Raw genomic sequence first — 16937 nt, forward strand, 5'->3', positions numbered from 1 at the left:
AGAGATCCCCTCAACTCCAGGGAACCAGACACTATTATCCTACCTGCCTCCTGTCCTCTGCAAATTGCAATCCGGGAAACATGATTTAACTTTGCGAACTGCAAACCGCCAAGATTTTTTTTTTAAAGATGCAGTGACAAGCTGTCAATTAGGACCTCTCTATCTCCATCTCCATCTCTCGCCCTCTTTCTGTCTTTCTATCCGTCCCTCTTCCCCTGTCTTTCTTTCTCTCTGTGTGATTCATCAGCAAGCAGTTTTCACTCTCAGAACAAATATAGAAACCTTTAATAACGGAATAATTGACCAAAGCTCCACTCTGCTCCACAGTTGAATCCAAACAGGTGACCTATGGTATGGAGGAAGTGGTTGGGGGGTCAAAACATGGCAGACAGATTATTAATTGATAGACCAAGATTTATTTTTTAACTCCTGACTTTCTTTATGGGGTTTCCAAGAAAATACAAATGAAGTAATAGTTTGAATTCATGGAGATCAAAATGTTTTATTGTGGGAAAAGGCCTGCTGACTCAAACACGTCTGTGGAGGATAAAAATACATGTACTTTAGTAATCAGATTTAACCAGTAGCTGGATACCAGTTTTTATTGACTAAGGCCTTGACATTGTTGTCACACCAAACTTTCTAATCGTTGATTAGAATATGCAGAGATACTGTATGGGTTATGGGCACATCAATGAGCAGAGGAATACTTTGATATTCAAATGTCCAGATGTCTTGCCAGAGGCTGTCCTTCTTGGTGTTGACAACTCACACACCCTTTTCATAGAGTCTGAAATGTATTTCACTGTACTGAGTTCTGAGGCATGTTTTGAATAAAGCCCAAAAATATCAATACCCAAGAAAAATCACTTGAAATATATCAACTGCAGCGGGGAAGCTTGTAAAGCAGCAGTCAGAAGAGGACAATACCAACCATACTCATGTCTATATGTGTAAACACTGGCAGCTTTTGATCCTCAGTTCCGTCCAATAGTGCATGTTTGATTGAATACTAGCCTTAGATTTCCATTAAGTTGTTAATACTTACAGTACGACATTTACATTAAGACAGAGTTAAGAGACAGAGTTAAGAGGTCTGCTGCGGTACCCTAAAAATGCTGGAGCTGTGGCCAAATCTAGCAGAGACTTTACCGGGGGATCAGTGTGATCCGTAGTTTTCCATCTATCTCCTGCAATTGTGTGTGTGTGTGGGAGGGGGGGCTCAGTTGATGAGTTTTCGGCTTCCCTGTAGGGACTTGATTAAAGTCACTGCCCTTTGAAAGGAAGGGGGTTGATTTCACTGAGATTCATTCTAAACCCAATTTTTTCATTAGATGATCAATATATCCTGACAGCAGATGGTGGTGGTAGCAGCTGCACTGGTCCTAAACTGCCAATCAGAGACCAGGCCAGCAGCAACCAGCTTCCCTTCTGCTAAACCCGATGACCACCTGGACATGGTTCCATAGGTCTGTCATAGCTCTCAGTCGAAAACTGTATTAGGCAGGTCAAAATGTAAAGATGGAGCCATTGATTTAGTAGGTTAAAGGAAAATAATAACGAAAACCACAAGTTGCAGAGAGGAAAGACCTGGATGACTTACACAGGCTTGGGTTTGGATTGAACATGGTTTTGTTTGGTAGACCCACCACACACATAAAATCTCTAATTCTCTCTCTCTCTCTCTCTCTCTCTCTCTTTCTCTCTCTCTCTCTCTCTCTCTCTCTTTCTCACACTCACACACGCACGCAAACGTGAACACATACACACACACGTGCACGCAAGCGCAAGTGCAAACACATACACACACACCCATCACCTCCTCCTCTCTGAGACTCACAGGGTCCCTCCCCACTCCAACAGAAGAGGCTATAGGGATGGTGGGCTGCCAGTCCAGCTGTCTCCATCTGGCCAGCTCACTTGGCAGCATGTGACACCACACAACTCCTGCCAAACTGTGTCCCAGCAGCTGGAGGGCCACAGCAAAAACCAATCAACAAACGGAACAGCATCGGTCTCAGTGTTGCTGGGCCAGGTCCTATACGCTCTGAGAAAATGTTCACTCTACAGTATACTGTAGGCCTATCCTACCAAAGCTAAAGTCCCTGTTCCATTCAATTATTTCCCTATCCACTACAGGGATGCTCCCAAGTAGCAGACATTGGCTGGGACATTATGTGCTATTTATCAGTGTTGATTACAGCACATACCTGGGCTTGGGTGTGCAGGGAAGAGCACATCTATGGTGGCTTGTTGCCTCAATAGAACCATTAGTGTGTATCATTCATTTAGATAATAATACATTGTTTGTATGCCTAGCTAGGTTATTGAATATTTCCATTGTGGCAAGTTACAACATACTATTAAAAAAAATTTGCTCGGAAGTTGCATACCCACTCACATGTGTGCCCACTGTTCATTATTCATTTGCCAAGAGACTGCATATCTAAATGTCATTGAGAACATTAATCAGCTGCTGAAATATGAGGGACCCTGTTTTCTCTCAGCTTGAGGGTATAATAGGCAGATGTCGCCGCAGGTCAGACATTATCATCCCTATTAATTAATGTTGATGGTTGAGAGACAGCTCCCCTATTGTGTCCCCAAAAAACTGCAGATGACTTTGACCTCCGTCTGACAAGGTAAGCAGGTTGGACAAGCCTATAGCACAATGATGAGCGCTCTAACTGCAACGATTCTCATCCTCGTCTGATGAGGAATATGATGGATCGGACCAAAATGCAGCCTCGTACGTGTCCATGTTAACTTTATTCATCTGACCACAAAATAACAAAGGTGAAACAACGAAAAAACAAAACAGTCCTATCAGGTCACAAAACACAAAACAGGAAACAACTACCCACAAACAAAGGTGGGAACAGACTACCTAAGTATGGTTCTCAATCAGAGACAATGATAGACAGCTGCCTCTGATTGGGTACCATACCAGGCCAAACACAGAAATACAAAACATAGAACAAGAAAATAGAATGCCCACCCCAACTCACGCCCTGACCAAACCAAAAATAGAGACATAAAAAAGGAACTAAGGTCAGGATGTGACAGTACCCCCCCCCCCAAAGGTGCGGACTCCGGCTGCAAAGCCTGAACCTGTAGGGGAGGGTCTGGGTGGGCATTTCACCACGGTGGTGGCTCTGGTGCGGGACGTAGACCCCACTCCACCTTAATCTTGGCCCACTTATGTGGCGCCTCTGGAGTGGTGACCCTCTCCGCCGACCTTGGACTGGGGACCCTCACCGCGGGCCCCGAACAGGTGGGAGACTCTGGCAGCGCTGGACAGGCGGGAGACTCTGGCGGCGCCGGACAGGCGGGAGACTCTGGCGGCTCCGGAGTGACGGGTGGCTCTGGCGGCTCCGGACAGACGGGCGGCTCTGGCGGCTCCGATATATGTATATTTATTTCACCCCCGTCCAATTGGTGGCTCCAATACAACATCAGTTGTGGTAGGCCATAAAAGTGTCTGACAAAACACATTTCAGTGTATCCTCACTTATTTCCACGTCAACCTTTGCAGTTACATGCTAGTTGTCATAGAGCTTACGATTTCCTCATCCAATAAACCACTACCATAACTTTCTGTCTCTAAGTGGTAGTATTCATTAACAATATCTTGGGTGTCTGAGATTTGATTGAGCTGCACCACTGACACTTCCTCATATGAACTCTTGGCTTCATCAGGATGAAAATTAGAACCATGTTCTTTATCCTCAAAAGTATGTCTGAGGGTCTTTGCTGAGCAGTTGATGTTCCCTCATTTAAACTCTCCAGAGGCCAGAGGTTTTGAACCTGAGCCTCATTTACATTCTCTGTTTGTACCATTTTGTTTAATTTCACCTTGTTGTCACCAGCAATACAATGTATAAATGTGTCAGTCATACAGGTATGACACTCCATCGTTGTTGCAGTTGGCTTCTTAACTAATCATCTGCTAATAATTGGTATTTGGAAAATCCATTAGCGCAAAGCAAGAGTGCATGAAAGTCGTGTATGGAATTATTTTATTTCACACCAGGGTAAGCAAATATATTATATTATATTATTCAGAGCCTCATGAAATACACTATACAGGCCCTACTGAGTATTCCCCACAATACTTTTACTGAGGCACCCAGAATAGTTTTTGCTTTATATGCCAATATGTATTCCATATATAGTGATTCACATTGTGGACATTTATTTGAACTTGGAATATGTTTTAAAACCCACATTTAATCCAAATGTCACTTAATTATGATTTTTTTTAAATCATTGTTCATGTTTAGACAATTATTTTTCATATATCATTAATAATCACAGGTTATTGACGCATTTCTACTATTATGTAACGTGAGGGACTTTTATTTTGACGATTTTCGAAATCCATGACCTGGAAGTACTTTTTTAGTGTTGCTGATGAGACGCTGGATCTAGCAACCTCTTTAAAAAACGGTTTTATTTAACTTAGCTGATTCGGGTATTGTTAGCTTGAATACATATATCAACCTTTTTAGTTACGTTGCAAGCGCTTTAATATATTATGTGTATTCTAGGCTTGGTCGCACTATCCAACGTTAACATCGAAATCTGTAGCTAGCTTGTTTCAGGTGTCTTTTTGCTTTGCAAACTAGCTATGGATAACATTATTGATCTAGCATCAGAACAAGGTTAGTTTGCTGTTTTGTCATGCATTGCTTATCACATAGCAGTAGCTAAATGTAGAAAAGTGATATGGCATGATTCATTTTGTTTTTACATGGATCATTCAAATATGTCCTATAGTCTACCTACACATAGCTTGTAATATTACTAACTAGTTGAGTTATGGGATTAGTCGATTTTGCATTTATTATTTGTTTATCTGTTTAATTGTTAATTGCTCTCTTCAGTTCGGTGACAGGTCTCCCTCTGTTCTCCTTGCGTCTCCTGGTTCCACCTCTACGCCTGATGTGGCTTTCATGTGGCAAGTGACACAACGGCGTAATGTGATACAGTATGGGAAGCTGGAGGAGTTTGTGACTTTGGTGACAGAGATGGTTCCAGAGCTGCTAAGCTCCAGGCAGAGGACCCAACTCATCCTAGGACTGAGAGCAAGTGTAGGAGAGGTGGAAATGTTGAGGGTTGGTATGGGAAGAGTCTTATGATGGAACAAACTATGGGCAGCTACTAGCTGCAATTACTGTACGTCTGTCCCTAGTCCTGCTTTTCACATATCCACCTCTGTTCCAGATGGTTTTAGAGTTGTGTTGCAGTGTGGGCACAGCTGACCTCCCTACTATCCAGGCCCACCTGGACATAATCCACACGTTGACAGAAAAATCCTTACACAAAGAGGTAGGTTAAATAGACAACACTTTATGAATGAGACACTGGGAAGAACTTTATTTCTGAGGGATACACTCCTGTACATTTGTCTGATGTTTTGTTTGCTTGCACCTAATGACAGAGTCATGGTGATGAATTGGAGGCTTCAGAGTCTAACTTTGTGGAGCTTTTTTTTCTCCACCTTTATTTAACCAGGTAGGCTACTTGAGAACACCTTTATTTAACCAGGTAGGCTAGTTGAGAACACCTTTATTTAACCAGGTAGGCTAGTTGAGAACACCTTTATTTAACCAGGTAGGCTAGTTGATAACACCTTTATTTAACCAGGTAGGCTAGTTGAGAACACCTTTATTTAACCAGGTAGGCTAGTTGAGAACACCTTTATTTAACCAGGTAGGCTACTTGAGAACACCTTTATTTAACCAGGTAGGCTAGTTGAGAACACCTTTATTTAACCAGGTAGGCTAGTTGAGAACACCTTTATTTAACCAGGTAGGCTAGTTGAGAACACCTTTATTTAACCAGGTAGGCTAGTTGAGAACACCTTTATTTAACCAGGTAGGCTAGTTGAGAACAAGTTCTCATTTAGTCCAAACCCTGCTGGGAAACCCATCTGAGAGGGAACATTTCTTCCATGTCAGGAACTTTCTCTCTAGACTTCTTTATGATCATTTTGCTTGAATATATTTCTTAAATAGGCTACTAGTTGAAAATCATCTACGTAGATTTAAAGGTTATAAGTATCCTTCGTCTGCATTCAGAATACCCTAAAGATCTTGTTAAAGTGGCACTCCAGTCTCCTTTTCACATCATTTATCACCAAATTTACTTAACAAAAGGCACATCTCAACAGGTGGTCCAGGTATAACATAGTACAAGTGAGGGGGTGCGGTCAGGGCCTTTTTATTTGATGTTTTTGCTCCTCCATTGTTCCCACAAGCAAGGGAGGAGGTTGATCACATCACATCAGACCAACTCAACTGCTCGAATGGCCTCCATAAAGTTTGTAGTTGTCTAAAAAACACTATTTTGCTCAAAAGGTTTTTTTTTTACCCTTAAATGTGTATACATTACTGTACTTATACTTGGGATATTGTTTATCAACAGGAGAATTTCCAAAAAAGCGGGAGTTCATTTTTAATGGAGACATTTGGCACTAGATCCATTTCATGCTAAATTGTCTATTTCACAGTAGGTGTTCCCAGTCCACTATGGCCCTCTGTATGACACAGCGCTGCAGACACTGGTGTGGGAGTTCCTCTCCAGACTGGAGGAGCTGCTGCCTGTACCAGACCTCACGCAGGTACTGAGGAAAACATCTCCGTTCTAAAAGATTGACGGAACATGGCGTAATGTGGCTCTACAGATGAATTTAATGGTGTATCCGGTCATTTCGAAATGTTTCTAAAACCTCAAGTGGCTGGTACAATGTATTTGAACTCTTTATTATGCTGTATTCCCCTTGCCCTGCTCCACTTAGACAACAGCATGGCTCAGTGCTGCCCCCTCTGTCCTGGAGGAATGTGGACAGACTGTCTTTGACCCTGAACAACTGAAGACAGTGCTGCAGCACCATCAGCGTCATGGAAACCTGAACAAGAGTAAGTCTCCTTCCAGATAATGGCTATGAAGTAAATCGTCCAATTGGACACCTCTTGTATTTTTTACTTGGCAATATAGGTGAGTATAACTGATCTCTCCTACCTAGGTCATGTCTCTAAATACACTGCAGATACCATCCTGTCCACGCTGTCCCTCCCTCCAAAAATGAGAGTTGTTATTAACTATGAGCCAGACAACTCTGACAATGGGAGGCAATACTCAGATGAATGCATAGATAATGGGGTCTGTGAAAATGAAGACCACAATGAAATCCTGGATGAAAGCACTGATAGATGTTGGGAGGATCTAGGGCTGTCAACATCAGAGCAACAGGAGGGTCTGCCACCTGCAGAGACCTCAGTGTTGGTTACTCCAGTACCCTGTGATGGTAAGGAAAATAAAAAAGGTCAAACACTCATCCATTGTTTGACTAATATAGCATCTACATTCAAATTTATATACTGAACAAAAATATTAACGCAACATGCAATAATTTCAACGATTTTACAGAGTTACAGTTCATATAAGGAAATCAGTCAATTGAAATAAATAAATTAGGCCCTAATCTATGGACTTCACATGACTGGGCATGGGCGCAACCATGCCTGGGAAGCGGTCCCATGGGAGCCAGGCCCAGCCAATCAGAATGAGTTTTTCCCCACAAACAGGATTCATTACAGACAGAAATACTCTTCAGTTTCATCAGCTGTCTGGGTAGCTGTTCTCAGACGACCCCGCAGGTGAAGAAGCCGGATGTGGAGGTTCTGGGCTGGCGTGGTTAGTTGGACATACTGGCAAATTCTCTAAAACGATGTTCAAGAGGTGGCTTATGGTAGAGAAATTAACATTCAATTCTCTGGCAATAGCTCTGGTGGACATTCCTGCAGTCAACATGCCAATTTCACGCTCCCTCAACATGAGACATCTTTGGCATTATGTTGTGTGACAAAACTGCACATTTTAGAGTGGCATTTTATTTTCCTCGGCATAAGGTGCACCTGTGTAAGATCATGCTGTTTAATCAGCTTCTTGATATGCCACACCTTTCAGGTGGATGGATGATCTTGGCAAAGGAGAAATGCTCACTAACAGGGATGTAAACAAATTTGTGCACGAAATTTGAGAGAAATAAGCTTTTTGTGTACATGGAACATTTCTGGGATCTTTTATTTCAGCTCATGAAACATGGGACCAACACTTTACATGTTGTGTTTATATTTTTGTTCAGCATATATATACAATGGGGAGAACAAGTATTTGATACACTGCCGATTTTGCAGGTTTTCCTACTTACAAAGCATGTAGAGGTCTGTAATTTTTTATCATAGGTACACTTCAACTGTGAGAGACGGAATCTAAAACAAAAATCCAGAAAATCACATTGTATGATTTTTAAATAATTAATTTGCATTTTATTGCATGACATAAGTATTTGATACATCAGAAAAGCAAAACTTAATATTTGGTACAGAAACCTTTTTTTGCAATTACAGAGATCATACGTTTCCTGTAGTTCTTGACCAGGTTTGCACACACTGCAGCAGGGATTTTGGCCCACTCCTCCATACAGACCTTCTCCAGATCCTTCAGGTTTCGGGGCTGTCGCTGGGAAATACGGACTTTCAGCTCCCTCCAAAGATTTTCTATTGGGTTCAGGTCTGGAGACTGGCTAGGTCACTCCAGGACCTTGAGATGCTTCTTACGGAGCCACTCCTTAGTTGCCCTGGCTGTGTGTTTCGGGTCGTTGCCATGCTGGAAGACCCAGCCACGACCCATCTTCAATGCTCTTACTGAGGGAAGGAGGTTGTTGGCCAAGATCTCGCGATACATGGCCCCATCCATCCTCCCCTCAATACGGTGCAGTCGTCCTGTCCCCTTTGCAAAAAAGCATCCCCAAAGAATGATGTTTCCACCTCCATGCTTCACGGTTGGGATGTGTTCTTGGGGTTGTACTCATCCTTCTTCTTCCTCCAAACACCCATTTGCGACCAAGCTTTAACTTCCTGACTGATGTCTTGAGATGTTGCTTCAATATATCCACATAGTTTTCTATCCTCATGATGCCATCTATTTTGTGAAGTGCACCACTCCCTCCTGCAGTAAAGCACCCCCACAACATGATGCTGCCACCCCCCGTGCATCACGGTTGGGATGGTGTTCTTCGGCTTGCAAGCCCCCCTTTTCATCCTAACATAATGATGGTCATTATAGCCAAACATGTCTATTTTTGTTTCATCAGACCAGAGGACATTTCTCCAAAAAGTATGATCTTTGTCCCCAAGTATAGTTGCAAACCGTAGTCTGGCTTTTTTATGGCAGTTTTGGAGCAGTGGCGTCTTCCTGGCTGAGAGGGCTTTCAGATTATGTCATTATAGGACTCGTTTTACTGTGGAAGTAGATACTTTTGTACCTGTTTCCTCCAGCATCTTCCCAGGTTCCTTTGCTGTTGTTCTGGGATTGATTTGCACTTTTCACACCAAAGTACATTCATCTCTAGGACACAGAACGCGTCTCCTTCCTGAGCGGTATGACAGCTGCGTGGTCCCATGGTGTTTATACTTGCGTACTATTGTTTGTACAGATGAACATGGTACCTTCACGTGTTTGTAAATTGCTCTCAAGGATGAACCAGACTTGTGGAGGTCTACAATTTTTTTTTTCTGAGGTCATGGCTGATTTCTTTTGATTTTCCCATGATGTCAAGCAAAGAGGCACTGAGTTGGAAGGTAGGCCTTGAAATACATCCACAGGTACACCTCCAATTGACTCAAATGATGTCAATTAGCCTATCATAAGCTTATAAAGCCATTACATAATTTTCTGGAATTTTACAAGCTATTTAAAGGCACAGTCAAATTAGTGTATGTAAACTTCTGACCCACTGGAATTCTGATACCGTGAATTATAAGTGAAATAATCTGTCTGCAAACAATTGTTGGAAAAAACGACTTGTGTCATACACAAAGTAGATGTCCTAACCGACTTGCCAAAACTATAGTTTGTTAACAAGAAATTTGTGGAGTGGTTGAAAAACGAGTTTTAATGACTCCAACATAAGTATATGTAAACTTCCAACTTGAACTGTAACTCATTTCTGTCTTTTAGGGCTACAAGTTGGCGAGCTCTATTATCATCCATATTAAATAATGTTGATGGATAAGAGGCAGTTCCCCAGAAAACTGCAGATGACTTTGACATCTGTCTGACAAGGTAAGCAGGCTGGGCAAGCCTTTTCCACAATGATGAGCTGTCTAATTTTCTTGTTGAGATGGCAGGAGGACAGTAACAGCAATTTTGTTGACATTTGAAACAAAAATATATACCATTTAATAATATTTCGTTATAATACATTTTAATTACGGAAGTGGAGCTGTCTCAGTCAGGGTTTGGACTAGGTGGTATACAGGAACAGTTTTGTAGCAGGTTGGGAGAACTTACTCAGCAGGTTGGGAGAATTAGGCTATTTTAGTGGGCAATATTATAAACCCTCAATTAAACTAAATTATATATTGCAATGACTAAATACAAAGAGAATAATATTTGTGGTATGCATCTTTCTTTTTTAAATGAGGACCTTTATTCTGAAGGATTGTTTTTAAACATCACCCGGAAGTACAGTACTTCGTCGATGTCAATGATTTGTTTGTTGTCAGTAAAATCACCAATAGATGAGTAGAATATCTTTGGTAAAAGTAATTGCATGTGCAAATGTTGGCTATCTATAGAAAACGGGTTTAGTTTGCTAGCTAACTAGTATAGTATTAGCTAGCTTGCATGCAGATATCAACCTTTTTAGCCACGTTGTAAGCGCTTAGTGTATATTCTGGGCTTGGTCACTCTATCTAACCTTAGCATCAAACTCTTTAGCTAGCTAACAGTAGCTTGTTCCAGTGGCTATTTTTCTTAGCAAACTAGCTATGGATAACATTATTGATCCAGCATCAGAACAAGGTTAGTTTGTGTTAAATGTAGCCAAGTAGCTAAATGTAGAAAAATGATGTCATGACTCATTACATTTTTGTTTTGTTTTTACATGGACCATTCATATATGTCCTATAGCCTACACATCGCTTGTAATATTAACTAGCTGAGTTATGGAATTTATTTGTTTATCTGTTAATTGCTCTTCTCTTCGGTGACAGATCTCCCTTCTTTCTCCTTGCGTCTCCTGGTTCCACCTCTACGCCTGATGTCTGCTTTCATGTGGCAAGTGACACAAAGGCGTAATGTGATGCAGTATGGGAAGCTGGAGGAGTTTGTGACTTTTGTGACAGAGATGGTTCCAGAGCTGCTGAGCTCCAGGCAGAGGACCCAACTCATTCTAGGACTGAGAGCAAGGGTGAGAGGTGGAAATGTTGAGGGTTGGGATGGGAAGAGTCTTATGATGGAACAAACTATGGGCAGCTACTAGCTGCAATTTCTGTACGTCTGCCCTGCTCTGATTAATCAGGCTTTAATACACAATTCATTGGTACATACAGCCTGCAACGAATGCCTGCAAAATCGTGTAAATGTTCATTACAAGCCAGAATGTTGAATACAATTCTCTGGGGGATTGTCCTTCTGCTATTGTGCCAAACATTTCCACAGGAAATCATTGTTTACCCAACCTTTTTAGAGATATGGTTCAGCACCTTGGTAAAAATGTGTTTTACATTGGATATTTGTCATTCTCTCGTCAATAGCTATAGAACCAACCGTTCAATGAATGGGAAAATGTATATTCTGAATCAGGGGAGGATGGAGAACAATCCACACCTTTTTGTGTGAATATTTTCATTATTTCTTTCCCCTACAATTCCACACAAAATAAATTCTCCATCCTCCCGATTCCGAATATACAATTTTCATTGTCATGGCAAGAATCCAATGTACAATTAACTTTACCTTAGTAGGCCCTAGACAATACTTTCCTGTGAATATTTTATCTAAAATTTCAAGCATCTGAAGGACAAACCACACAGACAACTGGTAGAGTAAGTTTACATTTAACTTTATTCAACATTCTGGCTTGTAAGGAACACTTACACAATTTTGCAGGCATTCATTTCAGGCTGTATGTACCAATAAATTGTGTATTACAGCCTGATTAATCAGACTACCCTGGCCCTAGTCCTGCTTTTCACATATCCACCTCTGTTCCAGATGGTTTTAGAGTTGTGTTGCAGTGTGGGCACAGCTGACCTCCCTACTATCCAGGCCCACCTGGACATAATCCACACGTTGACAGAAAAATCCTTACACAAAGAGGTAGGTTAAATAGACAACACTTTATGAATGAGACACTGGGAAGAACTTTATTTCTGAGGGATACACTCCTGTACATTTGTCTGATGTTTTGTTTGCTTGCACCTAATGACAGAGTCATGGTGATGAATTGGAGGCTTCAGAGTCTAACTTTGTGGAGCTAGTCCAAACCCTGCTGGGAGACCCTTCTGAGAGGGAGCATTTCTTCCAGGTGAGGAACTTTCTCTCTAGACTTCTTTATGATCCTTTTGCTTGAATATATTTCTGAAGTAGGCTACCAGTTGAACATCTACTTAGATCAACTGCTCATCCATTGTTCCCACAATTAAGGGAGGAGGCTGATGACATCAGACCAACTCCTTGAATGGCCTACGCTTGAAGTTTGCACTATTGTGCTTAATGTTTTGAATGTACACACCCTTACATGTGTGTACATTACTCTACTTATACTTGGGATATTGTTTCTCAACAGGTATGCAAGTTCCCAAATAGCTGGAGTGCATCTTTAATGGACCCATTTCATGCTAAATTGTTATTTTACAGGAGGTGTTCCCAGTCCACTATGGCCCTCTGTATGACACAGCGCTGCAGACACTGGTGTGGGAGTTCCTCTCCAGACTGGAGGAGCTGCTGCCTGTACCAGACCTCACGCAGGTACTGAGGAAAACATCTCCGTTCTAAAAGATTGACGGAACATGGCGTAATGTGGCTCTACAGATGAATTTAATGGTGTATCCGGTCATTTCGAAATGTTTCTAAAACCTCAAGTGGCTGGTACAATGTATTTGAACTCTTTATTATGCTGTATTCCCCTTGCCCTGCTCCACTTAGACAACAGCATGGCTCAGTGCTGCCCCCTCTGTCCTGGAGGAATGTGGACAGACTGTCTTTGACCCTGAACAACTGAAGACAGTGCTGCAGCACCATCAGCGTCATGGAAACCTGAACAAGAGTAAGTCTCCTTCCAGATAATGGCTATGAAGTAAATCGTCCAATTGGACACCTCTTGTATTTTTTACTTGGCAGTATAGGGGAGTATAACTGATCTCTCCTACCCAGGTCATGTCTCTAAATACACTGCAGATACCATCCTGTCCACACTGTCCCTCCCTCCAAAAATGAGAGTTGTTATTAACTATGAGCCAGACAACTCTGACAATGGGAGGCAATACTCAGGTAAATGCATAGATAATGGGGTCTGTGAAAATGAAGACCACAATGAAATCCTGGATGAAAGCACTGATAGATGTTTGGAGGATCTAGGACTGTCAACATCAGAGCAACAGCAACAGGAGGGTCTGCCACCTGCAGAGACCTCAGTGTTGGTTACTCCAGTACCCTGTGATGGTAAGGAAAATAAAAAAAGGTTACTCAACCATTGTTTTACTTATAAAGTATATGAATTACAATGTAACTGCCAAAATAATATAAACACTTCAGTAAATGAGGGATACAAAGTATATTGAAAGCAGGTGCTTCCACACAGGTGTGGTTCTTGATTTCATTAAACAATTAAAGTCACATCATGCTTAGGGTCATGTATAAAAATGCTGGGCAGGCCATTATGGCTATTATGGCCTTCCATGGCTATGCTCCCATCCACAATGCACGAATGGTAACTGAATGGTTTGAGCATGAAAACGATGTTAACTGTGCCATGGCCGTCGGTCACAGATCTCAACACAATTGAACACTTATGGAAGATTATGGAGAGGTGCCTGAGACAGCATTTTCCACCACCATCAACAAAGGACAAAACTATGGAATTTATTGTGGAAGAATGGTGTCGCATCCCTCCAATAGAGTTCCAGATACTTGTAGAATCTATGCCAAGGTGCCCAACTCGTGGTGGCCCAAAGCCCTTTTAAAACATTTTATATTGGTGTTTCCTTTAGTTTGTCAGTTACCTGTTTAAAGTAAATATATATATATATATATATATATATATATATAGTGGTTATGTAATCTTATCTCCTGTATGTTCTCCTTACAGAATTGAACTTGGATCATTCTCTCAACGTAATGGTGAATGTTGACGAGCCATTCCAGGTTCTTAACTGCACTCTACCTCCATTCTCTCACAGTGAAGTGGCCAACCTCTGCAAGGACATAAATACCGACCAAGTAGAAAAGGACAGCAAGCGGGTTGACAAGAAAAAAGTGGTCAGAAAGGGGGACAAAAAGAATGAGATCAAACAGGTTGACAAGACAACAAAGGTGGTCAGAAAGGGGGACAAAAAGAATGAGATCAAACAGGTTGACAAGAAAACAAAGGTGGTAAGAAAGGTTGACAAGAAAAAAGAGGGATCCCCTGTACCCCAAAACAGGACTCATACATGTGAGTGTGGGAAGGTTTTCAAAAAACCATCACTGCTGACGCTACATATGGGAGTTCACACGATGCCATATCATTGTGACCAGTGTCCCAAACGATATGCTACTCCTGGGGCTCTGAAGAAACACCAGTTACTTCACACAGAAGAAAGACCATTTGCATGTGAACACTGTGACCGGAGGTACAGGAGTGCATATGATCTCAAAGTGCACGTACGCATTCACTCTGGGGAGCGCCGTCACCTGTGTACCATCTGTGGTAAGAGGTTTACCCAACAGTGTGCACTAGTGAGACACATGCGAATGCATGCTGGGGAGAAGAATTATTTATGTAGCATATGTGGTAAGGCATTCCTTACCTTAGGAGAACTGCGTCTGCATACACGAACACACACAGGAGAAAACCCCCACACCTGTAAACATTGTGGAAAGGGTTTCAAAGCATCTTGCCATCTTATGGTTCATCTGCGATCTCATACAGGCGAGCGTCCTTACACCTGCACCCAATGCCCCAAATCTTTCACTACTTCAGACGCTCTTAGAAAGCACGTATATACTCACACTGGGGAGAAACCTCACCAGTGCTCAGAGTGTGGGAAGACATTTTCTCAAAGGGGTAATATGGTAAATCATATGAGGAGAGTTCATAAACCGGTTAAGATTCTCCAAAAGCACTCCAACAGAAAGACAGACAGTCTCATAAAAAGATCGAAGAGATCGAAAGAAACCATGTAGGAGTTAATTCCAATGTAAATACTAGTACTATACACATGATTTTACAGGTCCTCTTTTGTATATCAGATTATCATACCAAAACATGTTTTTCAATAAATTTCTTCAGATTTGTCATGTCTACACATGATATTCGAGACTACAAATAATGATAATGATTTTAGAAGCGGGATTATGATTGACCCAATTTAAACGGTTTAAAAACTTCTTAGGGCTGAGATCCTGTTAATGGGATCGATATGACAACAGCCAGTGAAAGTGCAGGGTGCCAAATTCAAACAGAAATCTCATAATTAAAATTCCTCAAACATACAAGTATCTTACACCATTTTAAAGGTAATCTTCTTGTTAATCCCACCAGTGTCCGATTTCAAATAGGCTTTACAGCGAAAGCACCACAAACGATTGTTAGGTCAGAACCAAGTCACAGAATAACAGCCATTTTTCCAGCCAAAGAGAGGAGTCACAAAAATCAGAAAGAGAGAATTAATCCCTAACCTTTGATGATCTTCATCAGATGACACTCATAGGACTTCATGTTACACAATACATGTATGTTTTGTTTGATAAAGTTCATATTTATATCAAAAAATCTCTGTATACATTGGCGCGTTATGTTCAGTAGTTCCAAAAACATCCAATGATTTTGCAGAGAGCCACATCAATTTACAGAAATACTCATTATAAATGTTGATGAAAATACAAGTGTTCTACATGGAACTTTAGATAAACTTCTCCTTAATGCAACCGCTATGTCCGATTTTTTTTAAAAGCTTCACGGAAAAAGCAAACCATGCAATAATCTGAGTACGGCACTCAGAGACCCAACATGCCAAAAAGACATCCACCATATTGTGCAGTCAACAGAAGTCAGAAATAACATTATAAATATTCACTTACCTTTGATGATCTTCATCATGCACTCCCAGGAATCCCAGTTCCACAATAAATGTTTTTTGTTCGATAATGTCCATCTATGTTAAAATAGCTACTTTTGTTAGCGTGTTTTGTAAACAAATCCAAAGTCACGAAGCGCATTCACTAGGGGCAGACGAAATGTCAAAAAGTTCCGTTACAGTCCGTAGAAACATGTCAAACGATGTATAGAATCAATCTTTAGGATGTTTTTAACATAAATCTTCAATAATGATCCAACCGGAGAATCCTTTGTCTGTAGAAAAGCAATGGAACGGGAGCTACCTCTCACATGAACAAGCGTCACGAGTTTGTGGCACTCTGCCAGACCACTGACTCAAAGAGCCCTTATGAACCCCTCCTTTACAGTAGAAGCCTCAAACAAGTTTCTAAAGACAGTTGACATCTAGTGGACGCCTTAGGAAGTGCAACATGACCAATATCCCACTGTATCTTCAATTGGGAATGAGTTGAAAATCAACCAACCTCACATTTCCCACTTCCTGGTTGGATTCTTTTCTCAGGTTTTTGCCTGCCATATGAGTTCTGTTATACTCACAGACATCATTCAAACAGTTTTAGAAACTTCAGAGTGTTTTCTATCCAAATATACTAATAATATGCATATATTAGCAACTGGGACTGAGTAGCAGGCACTTTACTCTGGGCACCTTATTCATCCAAGCTACTCAATACTGCCCCCAGCCATAAGAAGTTAAACCTCCAGATTCCTTTACACTTGTAAAATATGGAGAAACAATGCATCCCCAACTACCTCCAGAGGT

General features: G+C 41.4%; 1 protein-coding gene across 10 annotated transcripts; it reads left to right on the forward strand.

Moving 5' to 3' along the window:
* The first annotated feature begins 4414 nt into the window (after window positions 1-4414).
* On the forward strand, window positions 4415-15534 carry LOC112234217 (zinc finger protein 771-like). 10 transcript variants are annotated; one of them, XM_042300429.1, is made up of 14 exons: window positions 4415-4664; window positions 4887-5121; window positions 5227-5331; window positions 6515-6625; window positions 6803-6923; window positions 7031-7312; window positions 10030-10134; window positions 11067-11263; window positions 12070-12174; window positions 12287-12382; window positions 12715-12825; window positions 13003-13123; window positions 13231-13518; window positions 14165-15524. In XM_042300429.1, the coding sequence occupies exons 8-14, from the start codon at window positions 11114-11116 to the stop codon at window positions 15238-15240; spliced, it is 1947 nt and encodes a 648-aa protein (XP_042156363.1). In that variant the 5' UTR covers window positions 4415-4664; window positions 4887-5121; window positions 5227-5331; window positions 6515-6625; window positions 6803-6923; window positions 7031-7312; window positions 10030-10134; window positions 11067-11113; the 3' UTR covers window positions 15241-15524. The 10 variants fall into 10 exon arrangements, with proteins under 10 accessions (XP_042156363.1, XP_042156362.1, XP_042156364.1 ...); XM_042300428.1 differs by having other exon boundaries at window positions 4887-5117; XM_042300430.1 differs by having other exon boundaries at window positions 4887-5093.
* Window positions 15535-16937: the final 1403 nt, after the last annotated feature.

Source organism: Oncorhynchus tshawytscha, linkage group LG17 (genome assembly GCF_018296145.1).
Source record: "Oncorhynchus tshawytscha isolate Ot180627B linkage group LG17, Otsh_v2.0, whole genome shotgun sequence".
In the NCBI taxonomy this organism is placed as follows: Eukaryota; Metazoa; Chordata; class Actinopteri; order Salmoniformes; family Salmonidae; genus Oncorhynchus; species Oncorhynchus tshawytscha.